Source organism: Meleagris gallopavo, chromosome 1, assembly GCF_905368555.1.
Source record: "Meleagris gallopavo chromosome 1, MGAL_WU_HG_1.1, whole genome shotgun sequence".
NCBI lineage: Eukaryota > Metazoa > Chordata > Aves > Galliformes > Phasianidae > Meleagris > Meleagris gallopavo.
Window position 1 is genome coordinate 6762315 of NC_139404.1, and position 25298 is coordinate 6787612.

The window sequence follows — 25298 nt, forward strand, 5'->3', positions numbered from 1 at the left end:
ATTTCAGTTTTATCCATTAAGCACTGTGAAGGCTTTACTGAGAATGCATTGCATTGCAAAAGTGAAATGTTTCAAAGAATTCCTGCTGATTTTTGTTTGGGAGGGGTCATTAGGAAGTGAAGGGACTTCTGCCAAATTTTGTTATGACTCCAAATCACGGGAGTTTGCCAAAGAAAATGTCACTTCACTGGTTATATTTTACAATTGCAAAACAATTACTCCCCACAACAACCTTGTTGTGATAAATAGCTGTTTGTTTGTGGAAAATTTCAGTGAAAAGAAAAAAAATTCTTCCTGAGACACAAAACCAGAGAGAAATGTCACTGTACACAATTAATATTAACTACAGCAGAAAGCAGGTGCTAAGACTCTGCCATAAGGAGAAACCCCCAACAGTGCTGTGATGCCACCAAACCAATCTAACTGAAAACCAACCAAGTCACCAAATCTTAGCCCAGCAGGAGGTGCTTCCTTGGTAAGGAGCCATCATTCCCTACTACACCATCGTTTGCCTGCCTCACTGAGTGTGAGATCTGGTGCCATCTGGGAAATCCCCACTGGTGTGACTTGGCCATGTTCCCTAGACAGCTAAGGCAACCAAAGCCAAGGAGTCCTCAGCACAGAGCCACGTACACTGGAACACACTGTCCCACTCGCTGTGTTTGTTTTACGGGATTAGGAACATGCTTAAACCCAAGTGCATGTTGGAAACAGCGTTTCACACGCAATGCAGTCTGGTTTGGAGGGAACTAGCAATGTTTCTATGATTAAATGAAAATAATTGGGGTTAAATGGGGAGGAAAATGAAATTTCCTAGCAATTACTTAGATTTATTGTAAGAATGAGTGACATATCTTGTCAGTTTTATCTACTCTCCATAGTTTTCCTTGTATGTTTTTTTTCTCCCCTTTTAGAAATTAGTTTGGGCTTCTTTGCCTCATTAATGAGAGATTACCTAGCTTGGCAAGAAGACTTGTGTATAGGCCTTACTGATGTGGCTCTGAACCACCGATGTGCTCTTCTCCTCCAAAAAGCTCTTCTCCTAAACCCAAACAGAATAACATATGGAATTAATTCTCTTCTCAGTGGTTTTGGTGTTGAGAATCAGAGAAAGCTGCTAATGTTGCCTGCTGTCCATAAAGTCTTTACTATACGATTATCCCATCTATGGTAGCTTGTGATTTATGAGAAAATAACTCAGCTTATTTAATGCGCTTTGTTCTATAAATATCTACTTTTTAAAAAAAAATTAAAAAGCAAACAGACAAACAAACAAACAAAAACAGAGATTAGTTCTTCCTGTTGTGATATATGAGGGCATAAAGTGCTTTTTGGATGCAGAGCAGTACAAAATTTTAACCAGTGACTGAAAAAGTGCAACATGATGGTGGTGATGATGCCAAGAAGAAAATCCTAAGATTTCCTCTGCCTGTTATCCTCTGTCATTCTTCTCTCCCAGTTCATCTCTTTGTTTCTTGCAGTCCTGGCAAGTACAGTTGCTCATCATAGAGTAATAAAGGCTGGAAAAGACCACTGAGATCAGCTAGTCCAACCATCAACCCACCACTACCATGCCCACTAGCCCATGTACCTCAGCGTGCCATATCTACATGTTACTGGAACATCTCCAGGGATGGTGAATCCATCACTCCCCTTTACTCTCCTCCTAAGGATTTCCACCCCTTCAACCACTTCTCTAATTGCAACTGAATGTTCAGCCAATGTTTTCGTAGAATGATACAGTGTGAATTCTCTATCTTCATTTAAGGCTGATCCAACAGATGGACTGTATCTAATGATACTAGGTGGCTGAACCTGGTATCATTAAATACTCTTTAATATGGGCTCTTTAGTATGGACATAGTGCATCTCATTTCATGTGAAAAAACATGAACATTTTTCTTGTCCTTTTAAATCACTTGCATTGTGTTTCATTTATTTTTGTTGTCAGTCATCCAGTATCACCCAGCTAATTCTGTATTTCATTACTGTTGCTACTCATTTGCTCTGTGGCCTCTTGAAAACTCAGCACAAACTCTCCTGAAACTCTGGCAGCCTTCAAGCCATTGATGTATTTACAAAAGCAAATGTTGCTCATTTGTAGAGCATCTCTGAACTTCTGAGGAGTGTGTGCCTCATTTGGTGTTGTTTCTATCCAATTTTTTTCCTCGCCTGAGCAGAGCTGGAACTGGTGGAGGCACTGTCCCTGGAGATGTTCAAGAAACATGTGGATGTGGCACTCAGGGACATGGTCAATGGGCATAGTGGGGATGGGTTGATGGCTGGACTGGATGATCTTAGAGGCCCATTTTTATTCCCCAAGATGTTTTATTGGATTTCCATACCATCCCTTTACACCTTGCTTAAGCTTGCCAACCACCTCTGCATTTCTGCCCTCTCACCAGCATCACCTGGGTAGCTCTTTAACATGGACATCACTAAACTATGCCCTTTGTGGTAATTTGGAAAATGGTCTGAATTTGTGCCTCTTTTGTGGGTTTTGAGATTAACTGGTCCCCAAAACAGCTTAAAACTGGGTCTAAAAATTAGTGTCTCTGTCAAGCTGTATATGATGTACCAAACTAGGTGGAAATAACATGAATTTTCCTTCATACTCATGTTTCCTGCCTGTACAGCCTTCTTGGCTACTCTCTGCATACTGTCACCATCAGGGGCAGGTAATCAAAGTGACACTTGAAAGATATTTTTATTCGGGCTTGGCATCTCCTGTTACTTGTTGAGAGGGTTATCTTCTGGTCTGATCTGATCGCCAGTTCTTATCTCTGGAAATGACCCAAATCCCACAGGGCGCACCCTTCTTCGGTTTGCTGTTTGAAGGAGACATTTTGATTTATGTTTGGATTTTGCATTTGGGGATTTTCTTTTTGCTTTCTTTACAAAGCAACAAAATTCTCACAAAACTGATAAGAAAAACAAAATGGTTTACTTTTTTTTTTTTTCCAGCTAGAGTGAAAATAGGATGGAGATTTCAGTCTTTTCATCAATAAAAAAAAATAATCAGCCAAATGAGAATGTTTTCAACACTATGTTTGGGAAAACTGTAAAAATAGTGAAGATGTAAGTATATTAACTGTGCTTTCTCAGCTTTATAAAAACATTTATAAAACATGAATGAATAACGGGCAATACTTTTATTAACAAACAACAAAACCCACAAGCTTTTAATACCTATACCAGGAAAAAAACAGTTAACTTATTCAAACAGCAGTGTAGAAACCAGAAACAAACAAACCAACAAAATTAGATACTTTCCTATGAATTTACATTTTAGAGTTAAAATCTCTTGATGGCTTCTAGGGAAGCCTTATGTCAGTTGTAGTTCTCAGGAAACAGCATTGCTGACTACAGCATAAAACAACTTAAATTGTGCTGATTTGGTAGGCAAAGCCTTTGAAGCTTGTGGAGGAGTCAGAATCTTAAGAAATGCCAATATTATTTCAAGGGGGGAGTAGGGAAGGGAAAGCTCTATTTCCAAAAGGAGCAAGTCTGGAAGGTAATTAAACTCAGCAGCATCCTAAAAGCCTATGCAAGTCTTAACTTCTGAGCTTAGCTTGGACTGAAGCTCATGGCTGAAAGCTGATATGGGCTTTTCCTAAATGTGTGGATAGTTAAAGCATGGTCCAACAGAGCTGCAGCCTGGATATACTCTATTTTTAATCTCTGAGAATCAGCATGAAGACCGTGCAGTGATCTGGCAAAGCCTGGAGAGTTAGGAGCAGAATGGTGGTTTCCATATTGTTATTTCTGAGGACCTTACCTCTATATTAAAGTTCATCTGGATTGGTCTATCATGTATAAGTCAGGTTTAGCCCTGGTAAATTGTCAGTATTGCCTGATGCTAAGCAAGGACTCTCTGTTGAAAAGCATGAGACATATCTACTCCTGAGGCTCATGCTTGGGGAAAGAAAAACTATTTTGATAAGGGAAGGAAGACACAGAAACTCTTCTTTCATTTTCTATTCCTTATGCCCTGTTATGAAGGAAGGTTGTTTAACTACCATGACCAAAGACATCCTCTGGTACATTAACATAGCTGAAAAATATTTTCGTTGTGGTTGCTGAGCCTTAACCTATGATGCTTCAACAGAATTCAGTTTTGTAAATGTCTAATAAAGAACATGATGGACTTTTCTAATGAGATAACCAAGAAATGGGATTTGCTTCATATTTTAAGAAATTAGACTATATCAAATGTGTAATAAAAATATTTTCTATAGGATTTTAGAATATATACATATATAAACTACCTTAATTTTTAATGCCCTGTTGATATTGATGTGATCTCTACAGTATCTAAGCGTAACTAAATGAGGCTGCCCAGCAACCTCCTTTATACCTCAAACAGTGATTACAAAACTTGAAGCCTTGTCCACACTGTAAGTTAAACCTGCTTGAAAACAGGATCTGAAATCATCCATCAGACCTGATCCAGCACCCACTAAATCTAGGCTAAATCCATTCCTGATGGTAGGAGCTGGATTAGGTCCTAGACACAGACTCAGATTGATGGCTCTCCAGCTCCATTGGCTGAGCAACACTAAAGGCACCTGAAGGAGTTACTACGACTCTTAAGGCATGTCCTGATAAAATGAAAAATATTAGATTTTTCTTTTTCTTTTTTTTTTTTTTTTTAGAATATTAAGAAATACTTTGACACAGTCTTAAGGCAGTTTGGGCACATTTGCATTTCATTTTGAATAAGGGCCCAAACTGACTATGCGTCCTGGACATAGCCTGTGCTCATAAACAGAATATAGTCTTTAGTCAAGCTTAAGGCACGATGAAGGGGATCATGATGGAGCAAGGAGCATTTATGCCTGCATCCTTCCTGCAGCATTCATCTCTGTACATCCACTTGTTCGCCCAGTCCACGTAGAAAAGGTAAGCAAGCATCAGATCTCTAGAACTGCTCCCATGTCACGTGCCTGACAGAACTTCCATCACACCCACCCCACCACAGGGGTGTTGACAGAGGCAGGGGGAAGAGGACCAAGAAGCACAGTGTGCTTTATATTATAACCTGGCCCTATGTCTACCCAGAACACCATGGACTTGGTTTTGGGCCGTTCCTCCAATACCCAGACAAATCCAGTTTGCATTCCTGTTTAATCTAGCACTGTGTCTAGAGCAAGTTCAGATTCATTTTCCATGCAAGGTTTGAAGCAGTGTAGACAAGGTGTAAGGGCCAGATCCTGATCTAACGCAGGCAAAATTTGCCATTATCATTGGCCTGAGCTCTTACCCTTGCATTATACTTTAAGGTAGGTAGCATGTGAGTTCTCCTGCTTTAAAGAGTTAATGTAGGGAATCTGACCACCAGCAGAGGCAAGTTTCTCACTGAGCTTTCGGTTCATCAGCTCCATGTGCCTGGTATTTTTCCTAGCTTGCCGGAGAGACCTCTTGACCTTCTTCACCCGGTCTCGCAGCTGTTTGTTGCGTTTCTCCAACGTTGCCACTTTCTGCTGCAGCTTCTTCACTCTGTCCTCCTCCTCAAACAGGGCTTTCTGGACCGAGGAGCACATGAGCTGAGGGGACATAAGGAATGAAATAGGAACAGATGAGCTTTACACAAAAGCTTATTCAAGTAAGGGTTTACTCAGGTGTTCCCCGAAGGACTTCACAACTCTTCAAAAGTACAACAGCTTTTTTGAAATTCTACTGGCTTTTTTTATGCCCCTTCTACTAAAAGCTTTGCTTTCACTTCTGTGTTCAGCTAAGATGCAAAATTGTAGATTTTAATGACACTAATTGTTCACAATGACTTTTTGGAGCTGCTTTGAAAGACTTGTTGAGCTCGTTGAAGTTAAGTTGAATTTATGGAGGAAGGTTGACCTATTCATTATCTGAAACTGGAGTTCAAAAGCCTAGATAGGCTTTCTCTGGCAGAACATTTGGAACTGACAGAGAATCTAAGCAAACAAGTATATCCTCTGTGTGGTGATGAAGAACTGCATGTTTCTTTCTACCTTTCTTTGTAGTAGTTTCAACTGAAAGAGAGGGGGGGAGTCCACTTTGATGACTAAAAGTTCATTTGCTTTGGAAAACCCCAGCAGCAAAAACCATGGTTGGTCAACAGAGCAACTGCTTCCAGTAGCCATAAGCTCATGTTTCCTGTACAAAAGCACCACAGGGCTTTGCTGAAAGGGCAGTGCTTAATCTGACTACCCTCTCACCAGGAATCTTTTATAAATGCACACCAGGAAGACTGTAAGTTCACAGATGAAGACCAGAAATTGCACTAAAGAGGGGAGAGTTTGATTTTGATCACAGCTCATTCCAAGAGCTGTTTGAAAACAGCTGGCACCTCTTGGCTGTCGTGTTTGCCAAACCCTTGCAAAGCTTCAAGTAGAACTTATCTTGAATTTAAATCCCTATACAGGAGACCATTGTGTGGACAAGATGTTTGCAGGAGGAAATTTCACTTCCTGAGGGACTTGTTGCATTTCTCATTGTGTGCTGGTGGACAGGCATGTACTGATAGCTATATCACAGAGTCCTGTAAATTCATGCACTTGAAGTGTGCCATTGTTTGAACTCAATCACATCTACCTGGGCTGGTTGCTGAGGAAATGGCAACGTCTGGTAGCTGACATCAGGAATAGCATTAGCCTCACTCTAGAAGCACTCCCAAACCACTGAGGTTTGTCCCCTGTCAGCAGAGGCTGGGCAGTTGTGCAGAGATACAAGAAACTTCTCACTAACTATTAGAAAGCCGGACAGCTTATTAGCTTACACCATTCCTTTTCCAGATCTTCACTCTCCAGCCTGAAGACAATGATTTAATGTTTAAATTACCTGGAGATGTCCAAAGAGAACACTGGAGCAACACACATATAAAAACTAAGACCCACACAACTTTGCCTGCCAACAGAGCAAGCAATAGGTAGAGCCTCACAAATAACAATGTCTAATAGGATGCCTACCTGAAATTACAGGACAACTAGCTGAGAAATGAACTCCTTTGGTCCTTCTATGTGTGGAAAAACAAGAAGGCGAGGTCCACACATTCTCACCAGCTGGTTGCAAACAGTGTTTTTTAGAGGCTCTGCAGTCAGGATCGTGTAGAAATGTGAGTGCTGTCCTACCTCTGCTGCTGCTGCCAGAGCTGCGGTTCACATGGGTGCACTCAAGTTATTTTTAAACTGTTAGATCTGATGCTGAGAACTGTGTAAATCTGACAGGCTGGAGCTCAGTCCAGCCAGTGTAATTAACCAGGAATAAATAGGTAAGGAGTAAGCCAGCCCTTGGTTCATGTTGCTACTCGAAACTTTTTGTTGACTGCCAGCTGAGATATCCCCACTTTGGGCAGTCCTTCCTATCGAGCATATCTATAAAGAGGAATTTCACACCCCATTTTGTCCAGTCTCACGAGTCCATAAATGTGCAGAGTTTGCACTGATGAACATCAAGATCAAGCTTTAATCCAAAAGCATTGCTAAAACTACTAAGAACTGACTTTCTTTTTCTAGGAACGATTCATGCTCCCATTCCCCACGGCAGCTTAGCATGCCAAGTACACTAGAGAGTTTTTTTCTTCTTTTTTTTTTTTTTTTTTTTGACATCACATTTAAAAGATACTGAAATCTTCATCCAGCAAGCTAAGTGACTTGAGAATTAGCAGCAGAGAGTTAAGCAGTAAATCTGAACTCTGTACTTAACAAGGTATATATGCCCATAGACCTGGGAAGTGGAATGAAGACAGTTCTTCAGACAAATCTGTGAATTATTTTTCAAGATTTCCTTCAGAAGTTACATTATGAGAGGACCTACAGAAGATTTGTTTGTTCTGGACATCTCTATTTGTATATTCCACAGTTGGGTCAGCAAGCCATCCTTAGTGGTATTTAAACAAATCCAGAGCAGTACAAGAAGATGTAGCAAAAAAGGTAGCACAAAAAGATCTACACTAATCCTTAGGATTTAGCCCAGACAGCATACAGCTGTGAAACCACAAATTACATATATTCAAGCATTTGTCTGAAACATCCTGTCACAAATACACCCGGTCTTAAGTTTCACCACATCTAGATGATTTACACAGTCAGTCTATCTGCCAAACAAATCAGCACTGCATTACATCAAACTGATTTTTGGAGTGTCACATTACAGGCATGTGAGCCCTTTACTAGATAGTCTGAATTGACACATTTAGGAATTTCTGTCTGATTGACAGACACACACATCTGCCTTCTGTAAGCGTCATTAGAATGAAGAGTGGATGGGAAAACTTCCACAGACAAAGGCATGATGGTAGTGTTCATCCAACACAATTTGTCCATACATGGCTGGAACCAATGTTGCAGAGCTCAAGTCACTCAAAACAGCAGTGGTACCCAAGTTTTGGCCATCATCTACTGAAGGAAGAGAAGTTGAGATATAGCCAGCTTCTAATGCATACTACCAACGGGTTGCACTGCTAAAGAGCACTGGAGAGCCATTTAGGACAAGAGATAAAAGACTTTAAATTGCACCGGGGGAGATTCATATTGAATATGAGGAAAATATCTCAGAAAGAGTGGTGAGACATTGGAACAGGCGGCCTAGGAAAGTGGTGGAGTAACCATCCCTCAAAGTGTTCAGGAAAAGTGTAAATGTGGCACTGAGGTACATGGGTTAGTGGGCATGGTGAGTTGGGTTGGCATTTGGACTAGATGATCATAGTGGTCTTCTTCAATATTAATGACTATGATTATGGAGAAGTCTTTCATTTGAAGTCTTCTAAAAATATCTTTCACGTCAGACAGAGTTTTTGGACGTGGATATCTATTGTGTTTCATCAGCCAAGATGGGAACATCTTTAAATGCATGTCTGTAAGACCTGATCTCCCCTGCAGGAACAGGACATTTCTTTAAAAGACCAAGGGATAAGTCACTTTGGTTTCTTGTCCCCATAATTTTTTCAGGACCCACACTGCTGACTGTGCTTGTGCTACCATGGGATGCTCCCTCAGCACCCCAGACCAAGCATCACCCTAACACAACCTGTTGGGAGCATCCAATGGAGACACAGCCTAAAAGCTGAGATTGGGAAGCAGTCTTTCTGCTGTGCTGCCAAGCCTCCTGCACCCCAGCAGTTCATCACAACCCAACACTGCTCTCCTCTCTCTCTCCCCTTCTGTAAATCTGTCCTGCAGCAAAGGTAAAAGCTGTCTGAATTTGCTGCACATTGCCTCACTGCTCTGTGCTTTACCACTGTTAATGTTATATAGAACATCTTAAACTGAAACCTTATGCAACTTGAAGCGCGTTCCTCCAGCTCTATTAATCTCAGCACAGCCATAATTCATGCATTCTCTCAAGAGGGGCTTTGAAGCCAAACATAGCTCTTTATTTTTCTTTAACTCCACCAGGATTTATTTCCCCAAGCCCTTCTGTGCGCTCAGCAAGACAAGCTCTTGGTGAAACTAGCAGGGACATGACACAGCTCAGGCAGGCAAACCTTGTCTCTCCTGGCAGGAGCACTTCCCTTTGAGCCATACCCTGCCATCGCCAAATTTCAGACTGTGAGCATCACTTTCTCCTTCTGTTTGGCCTCTTTGGGCAGGTTCAATGGGAGCAAGCAAGCTGGATGGACAGAGAGATGATGTGGTGAGGGGTAGGAGGAGGGATCTGGCAGCCCTCTCCCAGATGGGGTTTGGGATGGAGTCACTTAACCTCCAGTTACTGGGGCTTTTCAGCCAAGACTAACACTCCTGCTGAAGTGTGGAAAAGCCCTTGTCAGCACTGTTAAACCATCGTGTTGGGGAAGCTTGGTTAAACTTCCACTGCTTGCTGCAAGACTGCACCTTTCAGAGGTTCTGAAACAGGGTCTGAGGGCAAATCCAGCAGCACTGTCATTAGTGGGAATGAACTGCTGTTCCCTTCCATTGCTCTGTACATACACCGGGGTACATATGACCTGGATAGAAAAAGAAATGGTGGTCCCTGTTCTTCTAAGGATAACTGGATCAGCATTTCTGCATGATGGACATGATTTACTGGACATGGTGGTAATGAACTGATGGTTGGACTAGATGATATTAGTGGTCTTTTCCAACCTTAATGATGCTATGATTCTATTTACTGTGGGAAGTATAAGGCTTGTGGCATAAGCTATCAGTTCATTCAAACTATCAGAAGCAGAGATTCAGTGGGATAGGAAGCACTGTCTGCAGAGGCCTCTGCCAGCCTACAGCCACCACGACATGTTTTGGCACTGCAAACAATGTCTTTCTTTCCCATTCCACTGCTCGCTAAAGGCAAATTTTCACTTTAAACCTCTAATAGGCAGCCAGTCAGGACATGTAACCTCAACATTCCCAATCATCAATGGAGACAAATGGCCATGTCAAAAGGGAGACTTCTAGCCTGACTTAGACACTTACCTTGAGAGGCCCACTTTCTGGGACCCTTTCCATTGCCTAGATAACTTGCACAGACTGAAATGGATTGCATCCAGAAATCCATGAAATGGTAGCTGGCATCACTATCTACCCAGGGGAAGCTGCAATGGCAGCATAAGGATATTTGGAGGTTGGAGGAACTTGTCCTGGAAACAGAAGTAATCCCATATTCTCTAATCAGGGGACTGTTAAAGTAGCCTTGTTGGTTCTGATCTGCATCAAGCTGCTGCTTGGTGGAAAACCACCTGAAGAATCACTCAAGGGCCTGCTGGGGCAGCTCTTGGCCTATGTTTTGGCAGGTCTCTTGGCTGACGCTGTGCCCTGACATTCCCCTGAGCAGATGACCATGGACCATCTCCCTGGAAAATGTGATGGTATTTACAAGCTGTGACGTAAAACTTGACTGCCAGCAGCTCCACCAAGGCACCAACTCAGCACACAGGATGGTTAATTTACTGGGAAGATTGTTTTTCAGAAGGAAAAACACCCTCAATCTATTCTTTTCCTTCAGAGCTTTTTTTTAAACAATGACCTTAAGCTGAACAACAGATTTTTCAAAGATCCTTCCCCACAATGAAGCACTTTGAAAAACCAGACCTTCCTCTCTGGCAAGGTGTCTGAATATCTGGTGGCTCTCATCTGCAGTGGGTATGGCAAGCATCCATTTTAAAACCTTGCCCTTCAAACTTGGAGCCCTTGACTCTCTACAGCCAGATTAGGATGGTTTTGGAGGACACAGGGGGGATAGGAGGCCCTTTAGGGATAATGAAAATACTTTCAGCCCTGAAGATACCTAGATAGAGGTCTCTAGCTCCAAAACCACACACAGCATCGCCTGGGCTCTGCCTTCCCTGGATAAAGTGAGTCCTGAAGCCTGGGATTCTGCTAAGGGGGAAGATGTGAAGATACCAGGTGACAGCCTGACCCAGTCCCTTCTGATGGGATGGAGGATGATGGTAGAAATGTGACTTCATGATACTTGCCTTGATCACTGTCAGCACCCAGGAAAGAACCAACTGAATTATTCCTTGTATTTGCAAAGGAAAGAGGAGATGCCTTAAAGAGGAGAGAAACCACACAAATCAAGAAGACAGGAAAGGAAAAAAAAAGATGCAGGGTATGAGCCAGGCTGCCTACCACAGGCATCTCACTGGTGCCAAGTGAGCAGGTAAGTCAGTCCTGACAGCAAATCCTTAAATTCCCTGCACAGCCAGTAGGAGACAGGGTCTCTAGGAAGAGAAAAAGACGTCATGAGGGCAAGATCTCACCTTGGGACACCAAGCCCCTTCCCTCTCCTTGCTGAACACAGGCAGCTGTGTGGGTGAGAGATGCGCACCAGGAGCCAGACGGCTGCTTTTTCCAGTTGCTCTGAGGTGGAAGGACTGCACACTTGTCTTGTTTCCTTTGAAAGCATTCCTCTCAGCAATTTGCCCTAAATGCCACAGGAATGCAGTGGTGGATCTGGGAGGGGAGCGGCCAAGTTCCACATCTAAGCAGTTTAGCAGGAGCAGCCATCCTCCTCCTTGCTTCTCTGGAGATGCAGAAGTAAGGGCTGGGTGTTGGGCTCAGTGCTTGGTGCTCGGTCCCACCATACTTTGTGCTTCCTGCATTACCAGCATCCCTCCCAGCTCAAGGCTGGGCTGCACTTGGGTGGAGGAGGGCATGGGGAGGGGAGGATCTCATAGCCACCCCAGGGGTCCATGTCTTTGCCCAGAGAGGTGTGGGTTTTTTTTGCCCAGAGATGTTGTGGATGCCCCATCCTTGGAGGCATTCAAGGCCAGCCTGGATTTGGCTGTGGGCAGCCTAGTCTAGTGATTGGCGACCCTGCACATAGCAGGGAGGTTGAAACTAGATGATCATTGTGATCCTTTTCAACCCAGGCCATTCTATGATTCTTGATTTCCACAGTGGTGGTTCCACCTCGACAGCCTCTTTGCTGAGACCTGTGTCCCTTCTCCATTAAAAGTACCCTGAGTGGGCGGTGAAATAACTAACTATGGGGACAAGTGTATGGAAAGGCAGAGGACGGCCACGCCACTGCTCCTGGCTCTCCCCATTCCATCACAGGAATTACACACACAGAGGACAAACCAGCTCTAAGACTTTGCAGCACATCTACAATCCAAGGCAAAGCAGCAGCTGCTCTGGTTCCTTCTGAGCACTGTCACAAGTAGGACATATTCCTGATATTTCCTGTTCCTGGGGAATGCCGTGCATTAGTTATTAGTCGACTAGTTATAAGCAAATGACACTGAATTTAAAAGTGCAGTACCCAGCTCAACCTTGCTGAGCTTAAAGGAAAACTATGTGAAGACAAGATTAAGTCATGTTTTTATTAAGGAAGTAAACACATCTTTTCTCTGCTGCTGCAAGCAATTTAGATGCTGAGAATGAGTGAGTTTGTAGGTCTGCCTCACAAGCTGTGCTGCTTCATGGGTTTCTGCATTTTGCTCAGCCTGAATTCTGATAACAACTGAGCTGTTGCTTTTTTTTTTCCCAGTCATTTTTATCTCAGAGTTAGCATTGGAGTTTCAGTTGGGCTTCAAAACTCTCAAAGAGGCTATTTTTCTTTAGCTTGTACAAAAACATTCCACTTCCATAGATATCAAAGTTTCCAAAACTCGCAATCCACTTTAATTTCTAACTCAGCTTTTCCCCACAAGGTATTATTACTGTCACAATGAAGCTAATTAACTCTGATATGCCTATAACTACTTTGCCAACATACCTTACCTCAAGCGTATTGTTCCCTAATTGAAAGTTGCTGTGTGACCATGTCTATACCTAACCTTGTTTTGCTTGGCATGTATTTCAATAGGATTAGGTCACCATTCCCCCTACATATACACACAGTGAGTTAATTAAATATCAAGGAAAGGATACAACTGGCAAGACCCAGAAACAAAATTGATTGTGTCTTTCTCCCTGACTGATGAGAACACAAGGAAACAGGACACGGCTGATCAGAGTGCATGGCAGCTTATGCACTGCTTATTGCTATTGAAATGTCTGTGTTGGTTTTTGAATGAGCTCACCTCTGCCCCATGCTACAATAGCTCCTGGGAAGTTAATTTAATGGTCCTGTTAAATGTGCACCCTTATTTAACAGGAAAACACTGAGGGAAGTATGATATTTTCAAATATAGCATCCCTTGAAGCATCACGGAATCATTAAAAGTGGAAAACACCACTAAGGTCCTCTACTCCAACTTCCAACTCAATCCCACTCAACCCGAACCTCCGCTGGTGCAACTTAAGGCCATTACCTTTCATTCTATCACAAGTTACCTGCAACTCTAGATGCAGCTTAAGCTAAGAACCAGCATCAATTGGTGCAGAAACCAAGTTATCCTCATCAATATTCATTCGGATGAGGATTGTATTTGTTTAGACCAACATTACACCGGATTCGGAGTGTTTGCTTTAAGCATGACTTACTTCAGAGCAATGTATTACAGCCTGTAGGAGTTCTCTGGAGGCCCCAGCAGAGGTGTTCAATGATTTGGAGTGGTAGGTGCTGCCTAGATGTCTATAAGCTCATGTTTAGACTAACCACTGCTGTCCACAGTATGAAAGAATGGGAGATATGAGTAGTAGCAGGATTGGGGTGGCTGAACCAAGAGCCTGTGTCTCTGCAGATCAGCTGTGCCTGCAATCCCACAAAAGCTCAAGAGCCATGCGATTGCAGAATCATAGAATTGAATTTGAAGGGATTCTTAAAGGACATCTCTCACAGCTCCCCTGCAGTGAACAAGGACACCTACAGTTAGATCAGTTTGCTTGGAGCCCCATGCAGATTGATCTTGAATGTCTCCAGAGATGGGGCATCCACACACTTCTCTGGACAGCACACTTCAATACCTCACTACCCTTATTTTAAAAAACCTTTTCCTTATATCCAGTCTAAATCTCTCCTCTTTTAGTCTAAAACTATTTCCATTTGTGAGCAATGAGGTGAGAGAAAACAGAGGCTGAGCAATGTGGAAAGGTTGGCTGAGGTCACAAAGACTTCAAAACCCCCTGTGGTTGTATAACAGCAATCTGTTATACAACCAACAGGTTCAGAGCATGGATGTTGAGTGCCTATATCCCCTATGCTGAGAAGTCAGAGCAGCTGGAGTCTCCCAGCCCCTCTACTTCCCCATCCCTGGACTTATTATTCCCAGCCACCACATACATAAACTTTTGCTCCTATATCACTTCTGAGGCCAAATGGAGAGAGAGAAGCAGAGCAAATCCCAGCAGGGGCGTATGCAAATGCTCAAAGTGTGCGTATAATGCATTTAGTGACATCTCTTGTACAGTCACAGAAGCAGGGACATTTGCTTTACGTGGTGTCCACATCTCTTCCTATCACATATATCATACTTTGGGCAAGTTTTATGTACAGGAGGAAAACCCATGCTGAGAAAGGCAAATGTTTAAAGTAACGCAACATCTATAAAAGTCATGTTTCCCTATAAATCCCTCCACTCCGGATGTTTTGGCTTCATACTTCACATAAGCTGCTGCAGCTGAGTTGCCTCTACAAACAGATAGGATTTCCTTGGCCACAGGCTCAGATGGAAACTCTGCATGCACTGCTGCTGCAGGAAAACTTCTGGATTTTGAAGAGCAAAAGTAGGTGCCCTGAGGCAACCTGCCCTCCTCTAATGCCTCTGGGAAGCCAGGGTTTCCTTATCACTCCTGAACAGACAGAGGAAAGGCCATAGAAATTTTACTTAATTTGTCACATCCACTTGGGTATAGGGAAGCAGGAGGGGTTAAAAGGACACACTCCAACCTCTATTTGGCTGGATTTGGTGCATCTCTTCAGAGAGTCTTTGCATCACCCTACTTAATGCATCTAACCTATATCCTGAGTAGGAAACATTGGTTTTATGGATTGTTTTGACAGCCTGGAGAAAAAAGAAATTCCTCTGGAGAATGAGTCAGAACAACTAATTCAGAGAAGGAAAGTGAGCACTAGAAATAGTGTGGATAAAGCTCAGTGTGATGCTTATGCAAACAGCTGGAGATGCCCCTGCCATGGCAGGAGCAGCACAGAGGCTCTACCAAAGCCTTTCCCAGTAAGCATGGAGATATATGAAACCTTAGTAGAATCAAGAGCAATGGAACTGAAATCAGCCTGGATGAAGGACAGACACTTGATGAGGGACATCTGCATCTGCAGAAAGCCACGCTCCTGAGCTATGCCATGAACTCAACCCAACCTGGAGACCTCAGCAAGAAGTTGGTGGCTGTGCTCCTCCTAAGCCAGAAGAGAATCATAGAATTATAAAGGCTGAGAAAGTCCCCCATCAAGATCATGTAGTCCAACCATCAACCCATCACCCATGCCTACTAAAGATGGGCATGCTCACTGGAGGTGACAGAGCAAGAGGTGACAAAATGTGTAGGCAAAGCAGAGAACAGGGCTTGTTTTTAATTCAGGGCACAGGTTCCCAGAGAGGTGAAGTGGAAAAGCTTCAGTGAGGGTGGGGAGACCAAAGAAAAAGGCATGGCAAAACAAATATCTACAATCTGCAGGTGCTCTCTGGCTAGCATCAGCATTCTGAGAGAGAAGCTGAGGAGGCAAAATGCTGGGGAGACTAATCAGCAGCTTCAAATAACAAACTGAGGGCACTAACATCTGTTTGATGAGGTTGCTGTTCTCTGATAGAACCGTCCTGCTGCCCTCGGCTCCGAGTGCTGCGTGGGCTATAAATCCTGACTGGCTTCAACCTGAATACAATACATGGGCAGCAGACTGCTCTGAGCATGGCAGAGTTCGATAAAAAGGTTCTGAGGTGCCATATTTCAGGGATCACCCTCCTGCCTGTCTGAGTTTAAATGGCCCCAAGCATTCAGGGAATTAATTTCTACTTTCCATAGAAGTCAAAGGCTGCTGCTTCACTCCAGTATAACCCCTCCAATAGGGTCCTGCTTCTGAACCAGCATTTCAATTCTCCCTAGAAATGCTGGGTCATGCAAACAAAGGGTCATATTTAATGATTCAAGTCTCTCTCTACAGCTTTGCTATGCTTTATATACACACAGAAATATCTGCTGGGCAACTTATTGCCTTCTACAGGGAAAAGCTTTTCACACAGGATGGCTTACAGTGTCCATAGAAAATAAGGTCTCCAAATAAGGGTGAGTCTTCCAGTGCACATAAGCCTGCAGCTCTCATCCCAGCCTGATTTTGAGAGGTGATGAAGGAGGCAGAGCTGCTCAAGTGACAGCCATAGCAGCTCTGGACACTTTGTCCCCAGGCTGATGAGTGCCATGTGGTGAACTCTAAGAAGAACCTAAATTGGAAGGCATTCACTCAGCTGCTGGTTCATGTAACAACGGTGGCTCTCAGCTGTTTAATCCTAAATTAATAACTGTGTTGGAGGGGGATAATTACACAGCACTGCACAATGAGCGCACAGTGACACCTCTGAGCTTAAAAAGAGAAATATGTTCAGTCACAACCCCGTTTTCTTCTTGGCTTTTTTGTGAATAATTGCCTCATGATCTGCAAATTCTGGTAAGATCCTACTGTCATGTGCTCCTACCTGTAAAGTCTGCTTTATTATTGACTAAATATTTATGGGTAGGTATCAAGAGTGTCTCTGTAAGTCTGTACTACCATTTGCATGCGTGCTTTTCTAACAGTTTGAAGATCCTGTAGATATTTATTTTGTTTTTATTACAGTTCTCTGACACTCAAGTTAAATATGCTTCACCAGTTTTGTATTGCACCTCATTAGCAATAACAAGAGCCAGGACCTGGACAGTCCCAAATAGTAGATGAGATTGTTGAGGCACTGGCACAGTCTTCCCAGGAGGTGTTCAAGGTCCATCCCTGGAGGTGTTTCAAGGTCAGGTGGGATGGAACATCATCATGGGGCCCTGGGCAACCTGATCTAGTGCCTAAGATGGCAACCCTGCCTGTGGCATGGGGTTGGATAGATGATCTCTGAAGTCCATTCCAACTCAAGCCATTCGTGATACTGATGCTATGATGCTATGATTCTATGATTCTATGACTCTATGACTCTATGAACTGAATTGCCTCCCACCCCTCCGGCAGTAGCAGCTTATAACATCTGCACCAGAAACCATCCATACAAAACCGTACGAACTGCCTGACATCACAGTAATAATAGAGAACAACAACAACAACAACAATTGCACTGTGAAGAAATCCAGACCTGGACTCCAGTCTACTGTCTAAACTAGCACACTTCTGTTGTCTTTTGGCAATGGTAATTTTGGAACAGCAAAACAGCAATTATTTTGAGCTGCGTTATCTGAACAGCTTGTTCTCATTAAGCAACACACACACTTCACACCTAATCAAAGCAGGCAGATAAAACGAGTGTCCTAATCAGCGGAAAGGAACTGGATGTCTCCTTTACAGAAAGGGCAATATTCAGTTAATGGAAAAGCAAGAACTAGTTTCCCCGTGCTTCATTTCCTCTCTCTAAAAGGGATAACAGGAAATATGTCATTTCGAGAGTTTTCTGAGCTGATATATTCAAAAATTAGGAAAGTCGATATTCAGAGTTTGGATGGTGCAAGAATGGAAGAAATAGGGGAGCCAAGACCTGTGGTCAGATTCTTCAGTTTCATGGAGAGTGATCTCAGTGCTTCCCTGTGCAAATTCAGAGGTTGAGGCTAGAACACACAGTTTTCCATGAATGGTAATGCTGTGCATTGTCTGCCATGGTATTCCTGCCTCCAGCAATCTGGAAACTCATTTTCCAGGAAGGATCCTGCAGAAATTGCCCAATGTTGGAGCGTATGATGGGTGAGTTTTCAATAACTAGAAGTTTATTCAATCAAAGTTTATAATACAAAATCTGCATCTCAGTGATGTCATGGATTAAGGCATATAAAGTCACATTATCCAAGAAGAGGAAAGTAGAGGGTATGAATGTTTGGGTCAGACAGGTTAGTGGCATCCAGGGGATTTGGTGTGTTCTGTATCACTTTTGAGATAGACAAGAGGAATTCTCAGAGATGGGAAGATCACGGATCCTACTCAAAATGGGGACACTTTTGGAAATCTGCCTACACGTCTCAATTGCCAAGAGTTTGCTCTACATCTTATTTAAAGACAAAGGTAATCTTGTTAAATGTTCTGAAACTTTATTCTCTGCTGAAGAGAGGAGAATGGGATGTAGATGATCATACATAGGGCTGTGCTCTCAGAGGTTTATAACGCTGGATAGAGGAATCTATGTGGCATTAAATAATGATTTTGCTGTTTCTATCTGTCTTGGAGGGCAAGCATACACCTGATCAAGTGAATGAAAGTGGAGTGGTGTTGTACACATGCCTGATAAATTACAAAGGACAGAAAACATTTAATTCCATGTAAAAACACCCTCTTGGGGCCATGTATTTGTTGGCTAAGCACTGTCAGATAATTATCTGTCATCTAGATGGGACAACTGTGTCCTCTGCTAGGTGTGTGGTCACTGACACATCGGCATTGGAAAGGCATAGGCATGTTCATGCTTCTTCTTGACTCCAGAGATACCTGGTGGAGGATGCTTGCAGATGGCTGGGTGTTATAGCCCCAAGACCAAAATTTTCAAGCATGACCAAAGGAACAACTCCCAGCAATAGCTCTCATTAGGATATGGATGAATAAACTAACGTCCTTTTAGTCCATGTTGATCAACAGGGACAAAACAGGTGCAAGCATTTGGGCACTAACATGCCAATGGTCCCACCTCTTCTGTACTTACATGCCAACACAACATCAGAAAAGCAAGCTGACAAATACAGAAGGGATTTTTATAGAAAGGACAGGAAATATTTTTTTTCATTCACTGGCTGCGACAGAAATTAATGGGAATTTGAGCTGGTGTGGGAGAGAATAACAAAATTGAGCACTGTAGGGATTGTTAGAGACCCTTTCCTACAGGTATTCGAGGCCTCTTTCCATCAATTAGATGTGATTTAGGCATAATACATGCAAACTGCAGCACAAGCTCAGCTGGAAAGGCTGGATGACAAATTTGTTTAATCTGATTCCAATATATACAGATCTCCCAATTCTGCCTTGGTCTGTTTAATGTTGTTAATAAACACATATTATTGTGCTGATATTCAGCACCTACAGGTCTAATGGCAGCTGATGTTATTGAAAGAAAACACAAATGTGATCTACTCTGCTCACTCAGTATATCTATAAGCCATTTTAAGTGAAGAAGCACGATAATAATATATTTTTTTAAATTGCATAATTTTGAGTCTTTTTCCTTCCATCCACTCCCCACCCCAGAGATTCTGCTACTTACCAACATTTCTTTATTTAGTCCTTTCCTAAAATAACCTTCTTCCACTGAGAAATTTGCAAGTGTTTGGGAAGGGGAGGAGTTGTTTGCTGTTGTATTGGAGGGAGAGAAGGGAAATTATTTCCTGGCTGAGATTTATGTGTCAAGTTTTAGCTTGCAGCCAGACTTTTTATCCAAGTTATAAAATCTGAAGATGATTCCAACTCTCCTCCTCACTGACTTTTATGAAGTAATTCCTGATATGTGTCAAAATAAAAGAAGGCTTTGCACTGTAGAGACTTGCAATGGAAATGAGACCTACCTTTGCAAAGAAGCAAAGGGCAGGAAAAGATGTCACTCTAGAAGGAGCTGGTCATCAGAAGGAAGGAGCTCAACTGCAGGTTACTAAAAACTGGTCAATGCATTTTCAAATCCATGAGCAAGAGAGAGGAAGCACACAATTCTTGCACTTGTCAGTGGATAAAATGAAGATGAGCTTGGTTGAGGCATCAGAATAGTTGGAAACTTCCATAAATACCACAAAGAGGCTCTTGATCTGCTGAGACTATACTACTCATCTCCAGGTGTTTTGATCCTTCAAGCAAAAGGATACTGAGCCATGGGCATTGCTGTGCTCCCCCTTCCTTTCTGTCACATTTGCCACACCAGACCAGGCCAGATCATGCTAGGACAGTGAGGTGACCATAGCAGTCATCAATGGTCTGATTCAGAAGGAAGAGCACAGAGGTTGCAGAGATGAGTAACCACATCTACTTGTGTTGAACTCACTGAGAAGAGGTTAGGACTGTTGGCTATATCCATACTAGTAAGCTGGAGCAAAGCTTCAGTAAGCTGGGAAAGCTTCATTAAAGAGTAGCCCTCACAATCAATGCAGTGCAATGCAGCAGCTGCCTGCTTGCCTCCTATCCTTCCCAATGGGCCTGATCCAACCTCTCAAGGTCTCAGGGCAGAGCTCAGATGCAGATGGGAGGTGGTGATGAATGTGCAACCACTCCAACCCACACAGCTCTGGGATTGTGTAATCCAATTGTAACACAGAAATAGAAGCTGGAATCTTCCCAAAGAGCCAACTACTACAGGAGCTTACTGAGTTTCTCTTACTTTCACTGAAAAGCTCAAGAAAAGAAGACGGCTAGCTGGGCTCTAAAATAACTCACCGTAATTTCCCTCTACTCCCCACCCTGCAAATCCTTATGGTGCTGACATATATGCTCTCCCAAACTCCCACATTTTTTAAGAACAGTTCAACCAAGTGCTGGGAGAAAGCAAATCCCGTGAAGCCACCTTGGCTGTATTTAAATGCCTTCTGGAAAGATCTTAATGCAAGACAGACGTTGACAATATGTTTGCACTTGTAACTAAGCTCTGGCTACACTTGAGCTTGGCTTTAACAAGCTTTCCCCAAAATACCACACATGAAATACAGGCAAAGAGACGAGGATGTTGGTTTCAGAGTTATGTGTCACGGAAGGCAGATGTCTAAAAGCTAGTAGATATGAGGATTTCCATACTTGCTCCCATCTCTACTATCTACTATCCACACCTAAAAGCCTGTTTAGAGTTGTTTTCATACTCCAGTTGTGAAGTGGGTCTCTTAGAAACAGCAAGGACACAATCTGTAGGACCATTGTGAGGTGTACAGCATTCAATAAAAGCCACACATGCTCAGCTTTGCTTAGAAATACCAAGGAATGTAGTTTGCCCCCACCTTCTGTTTTGTGTGAGGGTCTGGTAAATGGCAGATCAGAATTGATGCTCTGCTATAGACTCAAGGCAATGAGTCCAAGTCTTGTCAACATGACCAGGTAACAGTTTGGATAAGGTGACAGAAAGGAGATGAAAGCAATGTGATAGTGGACAAATAAACTGCCATTAGTCCAACAGCCACATGACAATTTACATTTACCTTTTGAAGTCAGTTGTATTATTGTTGGATAGGTGAAAGCCCATGCCTTGAGTAAAGACTATTGAAAATGCAGGCCACAACTCTGTACAAGCTTTTGATTGCTGAAGGAAAGTTTTCTAGACATTTCAAAGCTTTGGTATTCAAAGGCCTTTTCAGACTCTTGAAATAAAACTGATGTATTTGTAACAAAAGTCAAGAAACGAGAAAATTATAGGGATAATCCAACATGAACAGCACTTGATTCAATTGCTGAGCTGAACCCAGAAGTCCAGTCTCATTCTTGGGTTTGCAGCCAGTCTTGTGCCCTTTTCATTGAACAAATCCAAACCTACATCTACTCCAGACAGTGATGGAAGAAAAGCTCATACAGTAGTGTTTCTCCTTTATTGCTTTATCTTACCAAAGTATATCAATATCCTAAGCTAACAAAGCCAGTTTTATCAAAAAATTTGGAAAAAGGCTTTAGATTTCAAAATCATTTTTTTCTTTATTTTGATACTGTGAGTCATACCTCATGAGGTCTACACAAAATCACACATAGAAGAGGAAAACTGAAAGATCCCTCAAATAAAAAGATGGGTAAATATCTTCCCATATCAGCTCACCTCGATGTTAAATAGCAACAGTAATGATAAATCAGCAGTTCTGAGATGAGTTTTGAATCATGGTCTGTGGATGGTGCACAATGAATGCAAATGCAGCTTGCTTGGACTTCAGAATTCCCCATTAAGAAACAATGAAGTTACAGTAAGGGCCACAACAAAGCGTGTCTGTAGAAACTGCAGCTGGGCACTCAGTTTTCAGTGTGTGTATGTTACACATTAAACCCCTCTAGGCACAAATAATTCACACACAGCATCTGCAAGGCCTGAAAAAGTTCAGGGGAAAAGGAACACAGATGGAAGAAAGCCATTGCTCAGCTCTGACAAATTACAATCAATTCCCTGTTACAGATTTTCCATGTCACTGAGGACAATGTGGTGTTATGGGGCACTTTCACTCCTCGTCATCAGCAGTAAAACCTTCCTGAAGGCTACCTCAAAAATCCCTCCCTGGATTTCCATAAGAAGCCTAAAAATTCCCCACAGCAGCTGTGAGCAGATGTTCCTCCAACTTCTCTTCTGTCGGCTGCTGGACACCACTGAGAACAGGGCCAGGCCTGCAGGACCCACGTGATGCATGGCTGCGTCCCTGGCTGGTGGCAGGTCAGCAACGTGCAGCAGACCTCTGGCTCCTTTCTGCTCCTTGTTTAAACTTCACAGTGCTAGTTGAGTGGAAGCAGTTTTCTGGATGCTTTCCCATTTCCTTAATAGTTCAACAAACAGTACTAAGATCATGGAAGGGCTCAGCATGCATGTTTAAGGGAACCCAGGCTTCACAAGTACTACTTGGCCATCACTGCTATGATGGAGATGCATTGGCCTTTGCTTTTCCCCAGTTTTTAAAGCTGCTCTACAGAGTGTTTTATTGCATTTGATGGGGAGCTTTAAAAGGCTCCTGTTCTAAAGTGGTTTTAGAAGACAGCCTCCATAAAGCAATGCTTTTCCTCACTCTGACTCTTCAGCTATTGTTGAACTTGGTAAAACTGTGCAATGGGCAACTTCCAATCTTGCTTTCAGGGCTGCTTGTTCATTCCTGTATGAGGAGTATGAGGTTTCCCATCGCTGAAATGGACAAAAATCATTAAGAATGGGCTTTGCAGCAAGAATATTGAATGCTCCATCACATCATGCATGGCCCCAAAAAACACACTTTATGTTAACCAGTCTAGAAAATATTTGAGAAATAACATTTTGAAAGGTCAGGTTCAGTATTGCCCAATAAGAGATGTAGACTGGATATAAGGAAAAAGTTTTTTATGCTAAGAGCAGTGAAGCACTGGCACAGGTTGTCCAGAGAGGTGGTGGATGCCCCATCCCTGGAGACACTCAAGGTCAGGCTGGACAGAGCTCTGAGCAACCTAATCTAGCTGTGGTGTCCCTGTTCATTGCAGGAGAGTTGGACCAGATGACCTTTAAGGGTCCCTTCCAACTCTAACGATTCTAAGATTCTACGATTCTAAGAGCAACAAAAATCAATCTTGATCAGAACAGATTAGCTTATACAATTGAGCCTGTGATCTGATTTCCTGTACAAAATTGTCCAAGGACATCACTTATGCTCACTGAATGACCTCAGAAAATATACGTATCTCTCCTAGAAAAAATATCCAACCCCTTTTCACTGGTGGGGAATTCATCGTGACCCTTGGCAAAGTAAAGAAAAGATTAATTATTTACTTTGGTTTTAAAATGCTTTCAAGTTGGGTTACATATACATATATTGCTACCAATTTCCAGTTGCAGATTAAAAAAAAAAAAAAGAGAGGTCTAAAGCAGAACACTTCTGATTTGATTTCCGAGTCCGGAAATCCTCTCTGTAATTGCAGTCTCCCAGGTAAGTCCTACACTCCCACCCACACTACATCCAGGTGTTTAAGGAGGTGCTGCTTTCCTTTCCCGAGAAATGCGGTGGCCTCCAGCAATCCCTAATTAGCACCTTGCTGATCCACGAAGCACTGAACATCACTTGCTTCTCTATCGCTCGACTCTGCAACCAATAATTACATTTTTGTCAGGCTGCCAAGATGCTCACACACACCTGCACGCTGCCCACACGGTCCTTACAAAGAGATTTATAATAATTAATTGTAACATTCCTATCACAAATCTCTTATCCCACTTCCAGCAGTGGCATGCAAGTCTGACGACAGGCATGTCTGACTTCTCCCGCTTGTTTACCAAGTTCAAGTCAGTTAAGATTGTCTTCTCTCTGTATCCTTTGATGCTCTGATTCATTTTTTTTCCCCCGACATCTTAATTTACACCTAGGTGCTTTTTTTCTTCTTTTTCTGTTTTCTTCTAGTTATTTGTTCGGGTCTTCCTGACTAGTCTAGACAGCCCTACCACTTGCAATTTTCCCAAGATGGATGCTTGCCAAATTGCACGTCTCTCCTCCCACAGAAAGTGGGCCAAGTTTCACAAAAGCAAACCTCTTCCCACAGCTAATAGTTGTCTTCCAGAGCTGAAGAGGTGAGAACTGAAGGCTTTGTAAGGCATTCATCACCTCCAGGACTCCTCCCACTTCCCAAAGGTATCTAATGTCCATGCAGCATCCCTCATGCTGGTATTCCTGCTCTCTCTCTACTTTATGCTCACCACAGAACATCTCAAGCCGCTAATGCAGATGAGCACTGCTTTGTTGCTCTTCTTATTGGTCATGATGCTGCCCTTCTTTGCTAAAGCAAAAGGCTTTGTTCAAATTTGCCTTCTCCCTGATTTGTTCCTAATCTGTTTTGCACTTTATTCTTTTTTTTTTTTTTTTTCCATATTCAGTTTTTACGTTCTTCTCAGTTTTCACTTTCTCTTGCAGGTTGCTGGCACTGTTGACATCCATCTGCACTTAATCTTTTTGGGGTTAAGTCTTACACACAAATATTTGCTTTCCCTGTTGGCACTTTCAGCAGTCGAAGCAAAACTTCAAAATTTCCCTGTGGCAATAGCTGTGGGAGGTCCTAGACAGTGAGAGAAGGGGCTTCATTCCCTCATTCCTCATATACTTGCATCTCAGAGAATTTGTGGTAGTTGATTCCCATCCAGGATAGGGCAGAAACCACCTCCTTTGAGGCTCAGCCATAAATACAGTCTGCAACCTTGAATCCTGTGCTACAGG

General features: G+C 42.7%; 1 protein-coding gene across 1 annotated transcript in view; it reads right to left on the reverse strand.

The window, feature by feature from the left end:
• Positions 1 to 3133: 3133 nt before the first annotated feature.
• The window catches only part of CCDC3 (coiled-coil domain containing 3), a 40070-nt gene continuing 17905 nt past the window's right edge, over positions 3134 to 25298 (reverse strand). Inside the window, exon 3 of the mRNA XM_010718271.4 lies at positions 3134 to 5546. Within this exon, the coding sequence (XP_010716573.2) occupies positions 5271 to 5546 (276 nt within the window). The 3' untranslated portion in view covers positions 3134 to 5270. The remainder of the gene's footprint in view (positions 5547 to 25298) is intronic.